This window comes from Dermochelys coriacea, chromosome 7 (genome assembly GCF_009764565.3).
Source record: "Dermochelys coriacea isolate rDerCor1 chromosome 7, rDerCor1.pri.v4, whole genome shotgun sequence".
Taxonomy (NCBI): domain Eukaryota; kingdom Metazoa; phylum Chordata; order Testudines; family Dermochelyidae; genus Dermochelys; species Dermochelys coriacea.
The window spans coordinates 37184021-37200615 of record NC_050074.1 but is presented as its reverse complement, the minus strand read 5'-3'; the positions used below and the strand labels follow the sequence as shown (position 1 = coordinate 37200615).

At 41.4% G+C, this 16595-nt stretch overlaps 1 protein-coding gene across 1 annotated transcript in view; it reads right to left on the bottom strand.

Annotated features, from left to right (window-relative positions):
- EFCC1 (EF-hand and coiled-coil domain containing 1) overlaps positions 1 to 14038 on the bottom strand; it is an 88631-nt gene extending 74593 nt beyond the window's left edge. Inside the window, 4 exon segments of the mRNA XM_038411259.2 lie at positions 10166 to 10334; positions 10337 to 10363; positions 10366 to 10568; positions 13041 to 14038. Of these exon segments, the coding sequence (XP_038267187.1) occupies positions 10166 to 10334; positions 10337 to 10363; positions 10366 to 10568; positions 13041 to 13777 (1136 nt within the window). The 5' untranslated portion in view covers positions 13778 to 14038.
- Between the last annotated feature and the right edge of the window lie 2557 nt (positions 14039 to 16595).

Genomic DNA, 16595 nt, shown 5'->3' with positions numbered 1-16595 from the left:
TGGCAGGGTACCAATGGAGCTGCTGGCTGAAATTAAAGTTCCCCTCCCTGGAACAAATTTGACAGAGGCAGAAACATCACCTGGCCTGCTTCTGGGCTAAATGAATTTTGTTAGAGAGGCTCTAGTTAATTAGCCAATGAAATGCTAGAATCTGCTTTTAAAGATTTTGCACACAATAGATATGGCACATGCTATATGACAAAACTCATTCAGTCCTTTGGCCTGGATGATTTTTGTTTTTCCTCACCATTGTAATGTTCACAGGCGTTAATATTTCAGCAGCTGGAAAGTATTCATTGCGGTGGGGGGTTGCTAAGTGACAGCTACAATGTGTGCAACAAAGACTTCCTACTCAGACTTATGGAAAGAAGTTCTCAGACTGTGCAAATGTAGGTCTGTTGGAATGAATAGGCAGCGTCCCTACATGCAACGCTGCTATTGTGCTCCCATTGAAACTCATCAAATAGGGCAAGCTGGATAAAAAAAGGAGGATTTAATGAGAAGCCAGCAAAGTCTCCCAAGAAAAGATGCTGTGTAACTAAATGTCCAGCACTGAAAAGCCTAAAGAGAACTAGATTTGGCTATATTTCAGCTATCAGACTAAATAGAGCAAGAGCAGCCTCCCTTTTGGATAGGCATTCTTCAGTATTAATTTTAATGAATTTGGAGTAAAGGTTTTGCTGTTGTTTGAAACAAACACATGTCAAAAGTACAGATAAACACTTTGTAATCCAAAACAAAACCATCTGTTTTGCTGAAACAGATTCTATACATTTTATTTGATGTGAACAGACCTAAGTATGTTGTAATGGTTGTTTAAGCTTCTTTCTACTGGAGTTGAATAAAAATAGACCACCAGAAACCTATATGTCCCTTTGAAGGTGCCCTCTTGCCAGTATTACCCCAACCTGACCCTGTTTAGGAATGGTCAATGCACTGTAAGGAATCCTAGTCAGTCAAGGGACACACGCAAAGGTGTTCAGTTGTTAATACTTTTAACTTATTTAAGAACTTCATTTTCAAGTTCCCTTTTTTTTTGTTTCAAACTCTTAACATAGCAAGTAACTAATTGCAACTTCCTATTTACCCTGGGAATGTGCTTGGTGGGTGGGGTTTAAGAAGGAGAAGGTCAAAGCAATCACCTAGAACAATCTGGTTGACTGCTCTTACAGCTGGTAGTCAGAGTGTCAATATTCAGGCAGCTGCTTCAGTCACAGTCTGTTTCACCATCCGAGAGTTCAGTTCCCAGGTTATCGTTGTTCTTCACCTATAAATGTTTCTCAGTTTAAATTAATAAACCTGTTCTATTACATTTTTGTAGGAACGGACCAAATGACGAACCATTGCTATGGCCGACTGTCTGGCTAAGTGCTGAAGAAAAAGATTTTAAAGACCCCAAAGGCAAGCAACTTGAAGTTATTATTCTCACATGAACTGAAACCTGACCCCTCCTAGACCTTACACATATCTATTAGGTGGTTTTAAGAATGGCTTAATATTACAGATGGGCCCAGGAAGTGCTGTTAAGATCTGGATGAGCTTTTGGGGGTGGGGGGGGGGGGGAAGAGGTGTGTTGTCAGAGTAAAGGTTAAATTAGAGCTGGGGCTCACTGGAATCTCACAAAATGTTTTTGTGGGACGCTGGGGTCCAAATTGCACAAGTCTCACAAAGTCAGTTGGTCTCATGCAATTTTAGCCTCATCTGAACAAAGCCCTGGAATGAAATCCCATAAATGCTTGATCTGCAGCCAAATTCCCCCTGCCCTGAAATTCAGAACCTCAGATCCAAGTGCCTTCAGTTTTGTCCCATCTCCACTTAATATTGTATGAATGTGGCCAAGTAGTGCATTCACTTTTTGAGGCTCTTCTGTTTTGTTTTTGTATTTAATTTCTTTAGAAACAAAGGAGAAAAACAAATATGAAAAAATGGCCAGGGCTTTTATCAGTCTGTGGATCTGAATATGCAGTCTAGTGAGCCCACAGTCTCCATTCAGATTTCATGCCCTCTCTAGTGTGGATTCCCATTAAACTGAATTGAGAGGGCTCAGCATCTTGTAGGATTGGGACCATAAACAGTACATATTTTTAAAAGTACACTTTTACAATAAGGAGGCTAGCTTTGATTATCTTCCCCTTTCAAATTTACCAGTCATTCAGGGCCTCCATATGGAGCTGACATCAGGAACTTCAGTGCACATGTACAGGGGTGGCCATAAAATTTTACTTTGCATTGAAAGACATGAAGCTGTCATCTACATCATCATTAAAACTTCTCAATTAAGAATTTCTGGAGTAACCTATTTGGCTGTAATGGCTGCAATTTACAGTACTAGAGGAAACTGAATTCTACACATCAAGACAGCTGAAATATAAAAGGAAACAATACATTTGATTATATGAAGTGCTTTAACATGTTGGCATCCAAAAATCATTGCAAATCTAGATTTATTTTTTTAAACCTTACTATACTATGACTTGCAAGGTACCATGATTTCCCCTCCCTCACCACATCTATGATATTTAGAAAATAATTATACAATTTTGATTTGTTTATACTTGATAAACAATCTGATGTTTAAAGAATTTGTTTTGTAAAAGAAGGGAAATCATTTCAATAATTAGATATTGTCAGAGTTCCACACTTCTCTTGCACCTAGATATATTTCTCAGCTCTCTCTTGCCAACCTACTATGCTCTAACAGTGCAAAAGGAGTAATATAATGCACCTTAGCCCTGATGTGGCAGGTCTTAACAAAATTCTCATTGACTTGAATGAAAAGTTTGCTTGAGTAGGGACTTCTGAATCAGTAAGTATTTTCTGTGATCCAACTATTTCCAGACATTGTCTCTGCTAGTACAGATGGTCCTTCCCCACCAGAGGATTGGAAACATGATGGCACAGTGCCACATGTGAAGGGGAAGGCTAGCTGTCTGTAAGTGGCAGGGTTCCTTCTGTGAAAGGCCAGGTACTTTCTCTCTACATTTACATATACCCAAATCTTTTTCTTTTTTTTTTTTGGTGGGGTGGGGGGGGGAGGTTCTTGTGACATCTCTAGTATGACAACTACACAACAGAGCTGGTCGTAAATTTTCCAACAGAATGTTCTTCTGTCAGAAAACACCTGTTTGTTGAAAGCAAATTGTTTTACATAAATGTGTTTACTTCAAGGAAAGTTTTCAAAAGGAAAATTGAAAAACATCTTGATAAGGTCAAACATTCCATATCGAACTTTTCCAAACAGAACCATGTCTATTTTCTGTTTTGAAATTACTTCTTTTATAAATGTAATATAAAAGAAATAAAAGTCAAAATTGGAACAAGACATTGCAATTGACCTATAACTATTTTTTCCTCTGGAATCTCATTTTGTGGGGAATTTTGAAGCTTTTTGCTTTCATTTTATTTTGAAACAGAAAATGTTTCAAACTCATGGCATTCCCTGTGAAATGAAAAATCTGGTTCTGCCCAGCTGTACTATACAATCCATTTTAAATGTTTCCCCACACTGAATATTGCCTTTTTTTTTAATCTTTGTAAAATGCTTATCATACCAGACAGGCACTATTAACTTTAAACAGCATGTTCCTAAAGTTCTTGTGCTGAAACTATGCAGTTTAATTTCTTCCTATTAATATTATGAAAATTGCTGAAAAGAGCTAAATATAAGCTCTGCATCAGTGCCTGGCTTGAAATAACACATTTACATACTGATACATGAAAACACCTTTTTTGTGGGGGCAGGGAAAGTATTCTCTGTAGTACTTTCCCACCTTCACCTAATAGAAGCATTCTAAAACAGACCAGTAGGAGGAAATATTCCTTTCCTCTGCCTTCTTGGATGAGCATGTCTACTTTGGATTTACTTGGCCCATATTGAAAATTAGGGCAGCTATGGGGTTACGTTGACCTAAATTATACAACTCCAGCTACGTGAATAACGTAGCTTGAGTTGACGTAGCTTAGGTCGACTTATTGCGGTGTCTACACCGCGTTGGGTTGACTTACCTTATGGTTCTTGTTTTGGTGGCATAACGGAGTCAACTGGAGAGCAATCTGTGGTTGATTTAGCGGGTCTTCACTAGACCTGCTAAATCGACGACTTGTGGATCGATCGCTGCAATGTCGATCCACAGTAAGTGTAGACATGCCCTTAGAAATTGAAAAGACCTATTACATTAGGTTCACCCTCCACAAGGTCAGGTTGTAGACTTATAGAAAGGGAAGATCCATACATCATCTTCCGATACTGTTGATATAAAATGTAACTATTTTGAAAAATCAGCACTGGTGAATATAAATCAGAGGAAAATGGAGTCATAAGCATCCATTTGTCCAGATGTATATGTGTATGTGAATGGATGAAACAGACTATTGTGCAGTCCATACAGAAAAGATTTCTTGTTTAACTCCTATAAATACTAATGGATAATTAAATAATTGTGAATCAGGCCATGAATACTAGGAGCATAATTAGCATTGTCTGACCCTTTGCATTGACCTATATAACTAGTGTAGTGCTGGTTAGCACTGCTACAGTAAAACCTCTGTCAACATCTCCATTACTAACTCTGTTTCACTAAGATCAATTTGGCCTTTGTTTTTGTTTCAAGTGGGATGAAAAAACAGTTTGTTTCCTCCTTGTCCCTCTGCTGCTTTAAGGAGAAAAACCTGTAATTTTTTCTCTAATCCAGTTTAGCCAGTATATAATCCCTACTATGGATTGCTTCTTTTGGTGGTTCATTTTTTGTTTATTTTAATACTCAATTCACTAACATTTTAAAATTTAGTACTGGACCTGTGCAGTAATTTTTCATTATACACTATATGTATATTGTAGCAAGTACATTACAAAATTGTTCCAAAAGATTTGCTTATTAAAACCTCTAGGTCATACTCATATGATATGATTGGGACACATCTACAGTAGTCATGATGTGTTGAAGATTAATGTTATGACTTGACTTTTTCCTAAGTTTGGGGATGGTGTGGGGAGGGCGGGAAGGTGTCTTTTAACTTAAAATGTCCTCGCTTTTAGTGAGTTTAATTCATTTTATTCTTTACAATTTTTGAATTTAATATACACTTTTTTAGCCTCCATGCTCAAAGCTCTTTAAAGACTATCTGAGCTTTTTCTTTGGTGCTTGTTTTTTTGTTTTCTAAATTAATTTAGTTCCCCAGATAGGGTCCAGATTGATGCTGGAAAGGACAGGATTCTGCTTATCAACAGAACACCTCAGCCATGACTTGTTGGCCTCAAAACACTCATCCACATGAGTGGGATGAGTGTATCACGAAATTTTGTGACATTTGTGGGGGAGGGGTTCTGGAATTTACATCAGTTGCTGCGAAAGGATTTTCTTACAATTCATAATAATTCTTTCCTCAACTTTTCTGAAAAATTTCAAATGTAGCAGTTAATTAAAAAGAATTCTTTGGTATACGATCAGTTACACACACACACACACACACACACACACACACACACACACACACACACACACACACACACACACACACACACACACCCCTATGCACAGGCAACTATCCCCCCTCCTTTCACCCCCAGATCTGAGGCCAGTGAGCTGTGGAGAAGAGAGCTCATGCAAACCTTCCATAATGCCTCCCACAGCCACAGGGGCATTTATATTATCAAGAGTCCTGAAGGAGCTCAGATATCAAACTACAGAATTACACCCTAACTGTGGTGTGTAACCTATTGCTTAAATCAGCCTCTGTGCTTGATGACTGGAGGGTAGCTAATATAATACTGACTTTTAAAAAGGGCTTCCAAGGTGATCTTAGCAATTACAGGCTGAAAAGCCTAACTTGAGTAGCAGGCAAATTAGTTATAACTTTAATAAATAACAGAATTATCAGATGCACAGATAAACACAATTTGTTAAGAATCAGCAGAACTTTTGCAAAGGGAAATCATGCCTCACCAATCTTAAAATTCTATGGGGGAGTCAACAAGCATGTGGATATGGGTAATCTAGACTTTCAAAAAGCCTTTGACAAGAGCCTTGGGTGAGGGACCTTAAGGAAGCTAAGTAGCCATAGAATGAAAGGGAAGGTCCTCTTATGGATCAGTAACTAGTTGAAAGATAGGAAACGAAGGGTAGGAGTAAATGGTCAGTTTTTCACAATGGAAAGAGATGAACAGTGGGGTCCCCCAAAAATCTGTACTGGGACCTGTGCTGTTAACCATATTCATAGATGATTTGGAAAAAGGGGTTAACAGTGAAGTGGCCAAGTTAGCAGATGATACAAAATTATTGAAGACCGTTAAATCCAAAGTAGACTGTGAAGAATTCTAGTGGGATCTCTCAAAACAGGATAACTGAGCAACAAAATGGCAGATGAAATTCAACATTGATTAAAGCACACTGGAAAAAATAATCCCAACTATACATATACAATGATGGGTTCTAAATTAGCTGTAACTACCCAAGAAAGAGATCTTGGAGTCACCATGTATATTCTCTGAAAACTAATGCTGCTGTGCACCGAGCAGTCAAAAAAAGCTAATAGTACGTTAGGAACCATTAGGAAAGGAATAAAAATAAGACCATAAATATCATAATGTTACTATATAAATCCACCCACACTTTGAATACTGTGTCCAATTCTGGTTGCCCCATCTGTAAAAGGACACAGTCACACTGGAAAAGGTTCAGAGAAGAGCAACAAAGATGATCAAGGGTATGGAACCGCTTCCGTATGAGGAGAGACTAAAAAGATTAGGGCTGGAGAGAATTCTTTTTTTTTTTAACATGGGCAAAACATATTATCCTCCAGCCTTGTTCTCTGAAATGGCTGAACCATTTTTGTTAAAACTTTGCTTAAAAAAAAATTAATCTGCAGCAGTGGTCACCAACAGGCCAATCGCGATCGACTGGTCGATCCTAAAGACTCTCCCAGTCAATCGTGATCTCTGGCAGTGTAGCGGGGCTCCCTGCCTGCCTGCCCCTACCCCACGCTGTTCCCGGAAGCAGCCAACATGCCCCTGCGGCCCAGGGCGGGGAAAGGAGTGTCCACATGCTGCTCCTGCCTGCAAGCACCGTTCCCGCAGCTCACATTAGCTGGGAACGGGAAACTGTGGCCAATGGGAGCTGCTGGGGCAGTGCCTGCAGAGAGGGGCAGCGCGTGGAGCCACGTGCCCCCCCGCCAGGGCCACAGGGGCACGTTGGCCCTTCCAGGAGAGGCATGGGACTGGGGCAGGCAGAGAGCTTGCCTTAGCCTTGCTGCACCACTGACCGGGAGCCACCCGAGGTAAGTGCTGCCTGGTGGGAGGTCATATCCCAACCCCCAGCCCTGAGCTCCCTCCCAGACCCAGCATCCCATACCCCCTCCTGCACCCCAACCCCCCTGCCCCAGCCCTGACCCCCTCCAGAGCCAGCACCCCACACCTCCTCCTGCTCCCCAACACTCTGCCTGAGCCCAGAGCCCCCTCCTGCACTCAAATTTCCTCCCAAAGCTTGCACCCCTCACCCCCTCCTGCACCCCTGCCCTAGGCTCAGTCCGGAGCCCCCTCCCACAGTGCGAACCCCTCAGCCACAGCCCAGAGCCCGCACCCCCTCCCGAACCCCAACCCCCTGCCCCAGTGAAAGTGAGTGAGGGTGGGGGAGACTGAGCGATGGAGAGATGGGGGGATGGAGTGAGCAGGGCAGGGCCTCGGGGAAGGGGCAGAGTAGATTCTGTGTTGCCCTTACATTCAAAAAGTGATCTTGGGCGTATAAAGGTTGGAGACCACTGATCTGGAGGCAACCGCCCAGTATGGAAAATTTCAGCTCAAAAGATTAAAGTCTGGCAAAATTATAAGCAACTAAAACAGAGTTTTATAATTGAAAGTGTTGGGAAGTCTTAAGTATAACCAGTGCTACCAGCTCATCATCATCATTTCATCAATGGTGAAATCTAACAGAAAAATCTGTTATTTATTATTTTATTTTCAGCTGTTATTTTCAGAACCAAAGGTCAGCGCTCACTGAGCAAGTCTGGGCTGATGTTTCTTATTCATCTTTTTTCAGAACCAAAGGTCTTATTCATCTTTTTTCAGAACCAAAGGTCAGCACTCACTGAGCAAGTCTGAGCTGATGTTTCTTATTCATCTTTAACTAGCTCATTACCCTCTTCTCAAAAATGTGCTTTCATGCTCCATCAAACTTTGGAAGTGAGCTCTCACTGCACTGGCCAGTGGAGACTTTCTATTTCAGGCAGTAGAGAGAAGGCTGTATGGCTTATACAGGACTAGAGCTGGGTAAATAACAGATTTTTCAATTTGCTGGAAATTTCAAAAAAAAAAAATATGTTTTGGGTAAAACCCAACACTTAAATTTTTTGAAATTTTTGCAAATAAAAAAATTTTAAAAATTGTTTTATTTTGATTTCAAGCATTTGTTTAACTTTATACAAATGCTAAAAATAAAATTAAAGACATTCAAAATGAAGTCATTTTTGAATGACATTTGTTTTGAAAATATCAAAATGATTTTTTTTTTTTACCAAATTTATTCAGCAAAACTGACATGAATTCTTGAAATGCTTGGGTGTCACCAAATCTGTGGTTTTCACTGAAAAAAGTTTTAGTCAAAAAATTTCTCCCAGTTCTGTTCTGGACCCATTGCCAGCAAATCCCTGTGAGTAGCTGTCTTGGAAGTTACATGCCCTTGATGGCATTTTAAAATGGTACAGCCATTTAATGAAATGCATTTATTTTCTGTAAACCCAAAGATATCAACATACACAATGCTCATAGAAAGACACCGGATAGAGTGATTATTTTTAGATACTTTCCCCACCCTATAAACACAATACAATAGCTGTAACGCCACAAATAGTTCCTATAAGGAAACAGGAAATATCAGATTAAAAAGGGAAAAGCTGTTCTGAATAGTCAAAATATTAAAACAACAGTTTTAAATAAAGAATCAGGGAAAAAAATGAAAGAAAGTCAGTTTGCATATAAGTTACCTTTTTATTATATGTCAGTCTAAATGTGGACATTAAGTCTATGGATCTAGCACTGACTCATGCAAAATTGCCAGCGACTTAAATAATCATCAATGAGTTCAATGAAAGTTTTGTCTGAGCAAGAACAGCAAGATTAGGTACTAAGTAAATCTGTGCACATTTTTCTCTGTTTTGGAGATATATTTATCCAAGCTGTTGTCCTAGTGGTTAAAGCACAAGGCTAGGAGTTGGAAGGCCTCGGTTCTGTTTCAGACTGCCACTAAATTACTGTGTGACTTGACTTAAGTTCTCTATGCCTCAGTTTCTTCTTTGTAAAATACCTTTGAAAAGACTTTGTGATCTATGTATGAAAACTGATACATGCTCTCACAAGTATATTGTCATAATTATTGGTGCTCACTTGGCATGTAGTAGGTATTAAATTAAAAATTGCTCCTACTATTAATAAAACTGAAGTGGGCCACCTGATATATTAAGAACTGTAAGCCACAACTTTAACTGCTTGCTTATTTTTTCTTGCTTTTGGCTTCCTTTTGTCTTACCATCAGTGGAAGGCTATGTAGTGGGTACAAAGCATGGAATCATTACCCACCATCTGTTTTGTTTTGAATTAGCTTGCTATCTAATTAAGTAAAATACATTCTATCAATGAAAAATGGTGGACATAAGTTACGCCACAGCTTAACATTGTAGGCCAGAATTTGGCCTTATGTATGGCACTTCTGAGCTGTTTGTCCAGGTGTAGACTGAGTGATGGAACATCATCTGTTCAGTTACTATTTTTATGTGTATCTAATTTAAGTAACAGGAACTAATCCAATTCAAATTAGTTATAGTAAAAAAAACCTTAAAGATGGAAAATGCAATATATAAAGGATTGAGTAAACAATGGCTTTTTAGGTTTATCTTGAGGTGTTACTACTCTAACTTTCATTGGTGGGTAAGTTATTTTGGGAGTCTTACCATCTCACTGTAGGCCAAAACCAGTATTTCTTTCTCAGGCCAAACTCCGTGAAGGCATTGTGCTCTACAAGGGACCCTTTCTAAGAAAATGAAGAGGTAGCTCCTAATTCCTCTCCAACCACACTTTAGAAAATATCTTAGTAGATTCATTAATATAAGCATTTAGTTTCTAGCCCAGCTATGTTTAAATATGATTTGATACATTTATTTTGAATGGTATCAGACTTACCTATAGTACTGTAGTTCAGATTCTAGCTGCTGGATGTATATTTGCAAATGTGGCACTTTATTGGCTTTTGCTTCTAACTCCTTCACTTTGCCAAGACTGTTAAGGACAGCATGTCTAGCTTCTTCTACTTTCTTCCTCATTTCTGCCTGTTCCCTCTTCAGATTATGATGCAGGCTTCCAGGGTGACTATAGCTTCTGGGAACTCCTCAGTTCTTTTTGCAGTTCTTGATTGAACCTAATTGCTTCTTCATTTGTCCGTGCCCTGGAATTCCGGATTAGTTCCACCTCCTTTAGGACACTCTGAAGGCACTTGGTGGCTGGGAGGTGTTTGGGAGTTAACAGTCTCCTATTTCCTATAAAACAGGTCCCATCTTTCTTATGAGTAGCATGGCTTTTCCACAGCCTACCTACAATCAACAGGAGCAGAAAGAGGAAACACAGATTAATTTATTTGAAAATAACTTAACATTTTAACCAAAGCTGAAAATGGGCAGATTTTTTGACATATTTTCTTCATGTGTAGTAAATCTACCCTTAATTAGGAATCTACCTTTGGCCTACATAAAGTTCTGGGCACAATCCTTGGGTAATACAATTATTTTCAAAATACATAATTTATGTAGAAAAGTTGATTCATTAAAGGTGCAGCGAACTTTGTCTCAAATGTTTTAAATGTTCACATATTATTTATTTCATGTCTCCCCATTGTTTTCAGTCAGTTCTTAAGGGCGCAACTAGCGTTTTGGAAGCATAACATGACTTTTTTTTTAGGCATGTGGGCTATATGAATTAGCATGAAGCTGGTAATCAGTAGGTGTCCTGAGTTTTAATCCTAGTTCTTCCAGTATTCACCTCTGTGGCCTTGGGCCAGTAACGTCACTGTTTTGTCTCAGTTTTCCTATTTGTAACCAGGGAAGTACTACTTCACTGGGATGTTGTGAAGATTTAATAGTTAATGTCAAATTAGAACTTCAAACTTATATAAGCATTATCTGAATGTTAAGTATATTTATTAACTCAAGTTAATTAGTCACACCAAAAAAAGCTACAGAAGTCAAGTTTCCAGGGCCTCACCCTTTCTATACTACTCCTTTGTGCCAGACAGTAATCTTTGTCTCTCTAGAGCAATCAAGCAATGCCTGCTATTAAAATCCTGTACTCTTTACTACTTGGAATCAACCAGTTCTGCCTGAGCAAGGACTGTGCGTTGAGGCCCCAAAGTCCAGTGGGGGCTCTGCAAGAGTCTGCTCACCAGTTCATTGTAGGAGTGGGGCCTAACTATGAACTCAAGAGGTTATCTGTGAGTCCCAAAACATTTCTTTGCTCAATGAACTACCTACTTGTTGTTCTCACAGTAAAAATCCACACATTCATATTTATTTATATTTTTGAAAATATCACATCCATTACTGATAAAACACTGACAAACCAAAGCCATATACAAGAAAGAGTAAGATCAAAACACACCAAACCCTATAATGCACTAGCTTATAGTGCCTCATTAATAAATAGTAATACTGCAACAAAACATTTACTCTTGAAAATTGTACATAACCAAACTGGTTGTCTTAAACAAAAACCAGCAACAACACGAACACACAATACCCAGGAAGAAATAATGACAAATATCCAAGTTGCCATTTGTTTAGAAACAGAACTATTTATATTCAGTAATCTGGAACTAGATGGAACATAACTCTCTGAATCATTTAGGTAAACATCATTAATATGTCGGATGTTCATTTTTTGAAAATCACAGCATCTTCATCTTCAATTTACATATACCATTAACACTGAAAAAGTATGAAAGCCTTGATGGCTCAGGAAATAAACTGACTGAAAGGTCAAAAATCTTTCCAGCATAAACAGCAGGCCTGGAAGGATTAAATTCTCCCACCTGCCTTTGAACTTTCACCCATGTTTATTTCAATGGGCTTTTAGTGGTCTAACTTTTAAAATATGTTCCAGCAGCTTGTTGCACTGTATAATCAGTGGGAGCTTGAATTAACCTAACACCAAGGTCCATTTTCTATGGCTTTTCATGACAAGCATTTGGAGGTAGGCAGAGCTCCTTCACCCAAAACTGAGGTGAATGCAAATAGGTCACAAAGGAATTAACAAAATGTTTGCTCTGAACACAGCCTTTAATGAGCTCTTAACCACTACTAGCTCCAGTGAGATTTACTTTCAGTTAACAAAAGTGCTGTTGTGCGTTAGATTAAATTTAAACCGACTTTTAATGCACAGTTACAGTGCCACCAGACATGGAAGCCTCTCTCCCTTGTCCAGCAGTACTGATAGAAATGGATGCACTCCCTTTATCCGTTAATTAAATCTCTCCCCAACCATAGTAGCAATAATAATCCAACCTTTTATAATCCAGTTACCCAACAATAACCTGATTAGATTCCTGGAAATATTTCATAGACCTAATGGGGTGAGCACAGAGTTTAACACGGTGCATTTAGTATTCCCTTCTTTTAGCTCTTTCTCTCACACTCGGGAAGGACCCGGAGCAGCACGACCCCTGCTAGACAAATGCAGCTAGTGAATACTTATTTTTCCCTGCCCCGATTTACGCTGCAAGGTGCCCTTGATATCAGAGCAGCGTTCGGCTCCCAAACTTCGGCTGGTAGGAAGAAGGCGGGCAGGGCGCTGGAGTGCCAGCGTGTAGGCGTGGCAGGGCTTGGGATCAGTGGGACCTGTCACCCTGCCTTTACAGGGACCTCTGCAGCTTTTGTTGCCCCAGGACAGTAGCTACCGCTGACACTAACTCCGTGTGTCAGTTTCCCGGGGTTGGTTTCGCTCTGGCCGCAGGCTGAGGCCCCGGAGCGGGGTCTGGCCAGTTCCCCCCCGAGCGTGCACCGGCCCGTGCCCTTCCCCGCTCACCTGCAGCGCTAGGCACCTGGCGTCGCTGCTCTGCAGCGCTGCCCGCATGTCCTCCACCAGCTCCCGCAGGCTGCCGTTCTCTTCCTCCAGCTTCACGATCCGGTCTTCAGCCTGCTCCAGAGCCACGATCTCCTCGTAGCACTCCCTGGAGCAGGGGCCCGGCCGCCTGGCGTGCGGGGCCAGCCCGGGGGCGGCCGCGGGAGGAGAAGCCCCTCGGGGGCTGCCGCTTTTGCGGGCAGCAGCCCCCTGGCCCGCCTTGTCCCGCCGCCGCCGCAGCGGGCTGCGCAGCCGGATCTGGGTCTCGATGTGCTCGCTCTCCTTGCCCAGCGGCAGCCTGCCCACCGCCGGCCGCTGCGGCGCGCAGCCGGCCTTGGTGCTGAAGTAGCCGCAGAGCTTGGCGTGGAACTGGCGGAAAGTCAGCTCCGGGGCCAGGTCCTCCCAGAGGCCGGCGCACTCCTCTGGGTCGGCCGCCGCCTCCTCCGGCTCCGCCAGCCCCAGCACCTGGCAGAGGGTGCGGAAGTCCTCGCCGGGGATCCTGCCTTCCGCCTCGCAGTCCAGGTGGTGGAAGATCTCCTGCAAGTACTGGTCCAAGCCCGTGGCCAGCACGATGATCTCGTTCTCCACGCCCCGGTCCAGCCCGTAGTGATAGGCCAGGGCGCTGACCAGCCACTGGGTCCGGCGGGCCGGGCGGCTGTAGGGGTCCCACGCGTCGAGGGGATCCATCTCTCACCCCACCACCATGCTGCCCCTGCTGGCGCGCTGGAGTGTCCGGAGCCCTGCAGGCGGCTCCGCTCCCGCAAGCCCAGCGCGGGGCCAGAGCAGGGGCCAGTGTCCGGCCGCGGGACGCGCCGCCCCCGTGAGCAAGAGCGCGGAGATGTGCACAGGCTCCGGGGCTAAGGGAAGCTGCTGCCCTTTGCTCTCGGGCTCCGCTTCCCCCAAGCCGTGCAGGAAAGGGACAGGCAGCGGAGCAGCGGGTGGGGAAGATAGAGGCGGGTGGGGGGAAGAGTGAATGAACACATCGTAGGGTGGGGGGCGGAGCAGATTGCGGGGTGCTTGGGGGGAGATGGAGCAGATGGGGGGGTCGGGAGGTTGTATGGAGGGATGGAGCAGATGGGGGCGTGTCTGGGGAAGCTGGACGGGCAGGAAAAATCTGAATTACGCTGAACTCCCTCCTGCTGCTCCACACGTTCCCCGCGACTATGCTCTACTGTTTTGTGTGCATGGCTGTCTTGTTTATGCCCCTGAAGAGTACACAGACTGAGAGATGGGGTTTGTTCTAAAGACTTTACAATTTACACTGTGTAGCTGGGGAGTGATTGTCAGATCATGTTTTGAATCGAGTTTATTGCTTTAAATATTTTCACATGTGGCTTCATGTATGCCCTTTATTATTTTCTCTCTAACAAGTGCTGCTTTTGCTAATGTCAAATATCCACTACACCGAGTTTCCTTGTTTATAATTTATTCTGTCAACTAGTAACAGTTCCCAAGACTGGAGAGTGGTGTTGTGGTTAACAGAATTAATCAAACAACAACTCAACCTCAAATATATGTCAGTCTGAGTAAAGAGTAAAATATATGTGCTTGGGTTTATGTCTTGGTAACCCTAGAACCCTTTTCTGTAGACCTCACTCAAACAAAACTCCTGTGGGAAGCCCCTGGCATCAGTAAGGATTGCAGGCTCGCATCCTGGTTTGTAAGATGACCCACTGTTTGGAGACCCTAGCAATAACTAGACACAAAAAACAAAATTAAAGAAACCCCAAATCCCCGACAGGTATTGACTACCACTGAAACAAATGATGGAATTTTAAACAGCCTGATTAAAAAAAAAATGTCTTGCAGTCTCATTTCAAACTAGCTATTTTTAGGGGAATGTAAAATAAAGGCATTAGAGGCTGGTAAATATCCATTTCTTTGTATTCTGATATGTTTTGAAGGTTTTATTTAAAGAAAACAGCTTTAACATTTCTGTTTCGTTTCAGCCAAGAACACTTTTTATTTGAGTTGTATAGAGCCATGAAAAATAGGGGGGTTATAATGGAAATCCACTGCCGTAACAGCACAACCAGATGCCGCAGTCATATTTCAACAATGTTTTTGTTAAAAGTTCAGAATAAGTAACCTTAACGCCTTCATTGCCATTTTGGTTGTATTTTCTTGAGTCTGAATTTGGATGAGCATTCATTTCCAGTTTCATAAAATTGCAAGCCTAAAGTTGGCAAAAAACCTAAAATATGATAGGTCCCAATTCAACAAGGTACTTAAGCATGTGCCAAATTTTAAGCATGTGTGTAGTTCCACTGAAATTCTTGGGACTACTCTCATGCTTAAAATTAGGCATATACTTAAGTACCTTGTAGAATTCACAGCCATAATTTGCTTGGTTTGGTTTTGCTCCTGTATTTTTGCACCTCTTGGTAGATGTGATATATCCGTGGCATAAGTATATGCCTTGTAAGAAATTGTCAGATGTAACATAAAAGTATGTCTACTTGCTCCACAATTTAAACTGGCTTAAATCCATGTACGGTAGAACCTCAGAGTTAGGAACAACTTAGGAATGGAGGTTGTTCGTAACTTTGAACAAAACGTTATGGTTCTTTCAAAAGTTTACAACTGAACATTGGCTCAATACAGCTTTGAAACTTTACTACGCAAAAGACAAGTGCTGCTTTTTACCATCTTAATTTAAATGAAACAAGCGCAGAAAAAGAAAAGGAGTACTTAGAGACTAAGTCTCTAAGGTGCCACAAGTACTCCTTTTCTTTTTGCGAATACAGACTAACACGGCTGCTACTCTGAAACCTGTCATCAAGCGCAGAAAAAGTTTCCTTACCTTGTCAATCTTTTTTTAAACTTACCCTTAATTTTTTTTAGTAGTTTACGTTTAACACAGTACTGTGCTGTATATTATTTGTCTTTTTTTTCTTTTTCTTTGTCTCTGCTGCCCGATTGTGTATGGTGTGTGATTGACTGGTCAGTTCGTAACTCTGGTGTTCCTAACTCTGAAGTTCTACAATATTTTCTAAAGCTGTGAAATTTCCAGAAGGTGTATATTTGATGGGAGTACGTTCTTCTTAAAAATTAAATGTTTGTTCAAACATGAACCTGTCAACATTAATTTCTTGTTATTCAAATGGTAAAAAAACTGTTTATTGCAGCCCCTGCATATTAGTAGTCCCATTGACTTCATTGGGATTCATCTCATGAGTAAGAGATAGTATTTGCTGAATAGATTGACTCTCCTTAGTTCACGTTGAATGGAAGTGATGACTTAATTCCATCTGCTGTGAATCTCCAAAAGAAAGCATCTTCCTGAAACAAAGGGGCCCATTGTCCTGTCCTCTGTAATATAAATCAGATTTCTGATTATTGATACGATAAAAATCTGTACATTGACAACAAACAATACTGTATTGCTGAAGAGCTCCCTTTGGCCTTGATGGTTTAAGGCAGTAATTGTCAACCTTTCTTCATTTGCAGACCCCTAAAAAAATTCAAATGGAGGCGCAGACCCCTTTGGAAATCTTAGATTCAG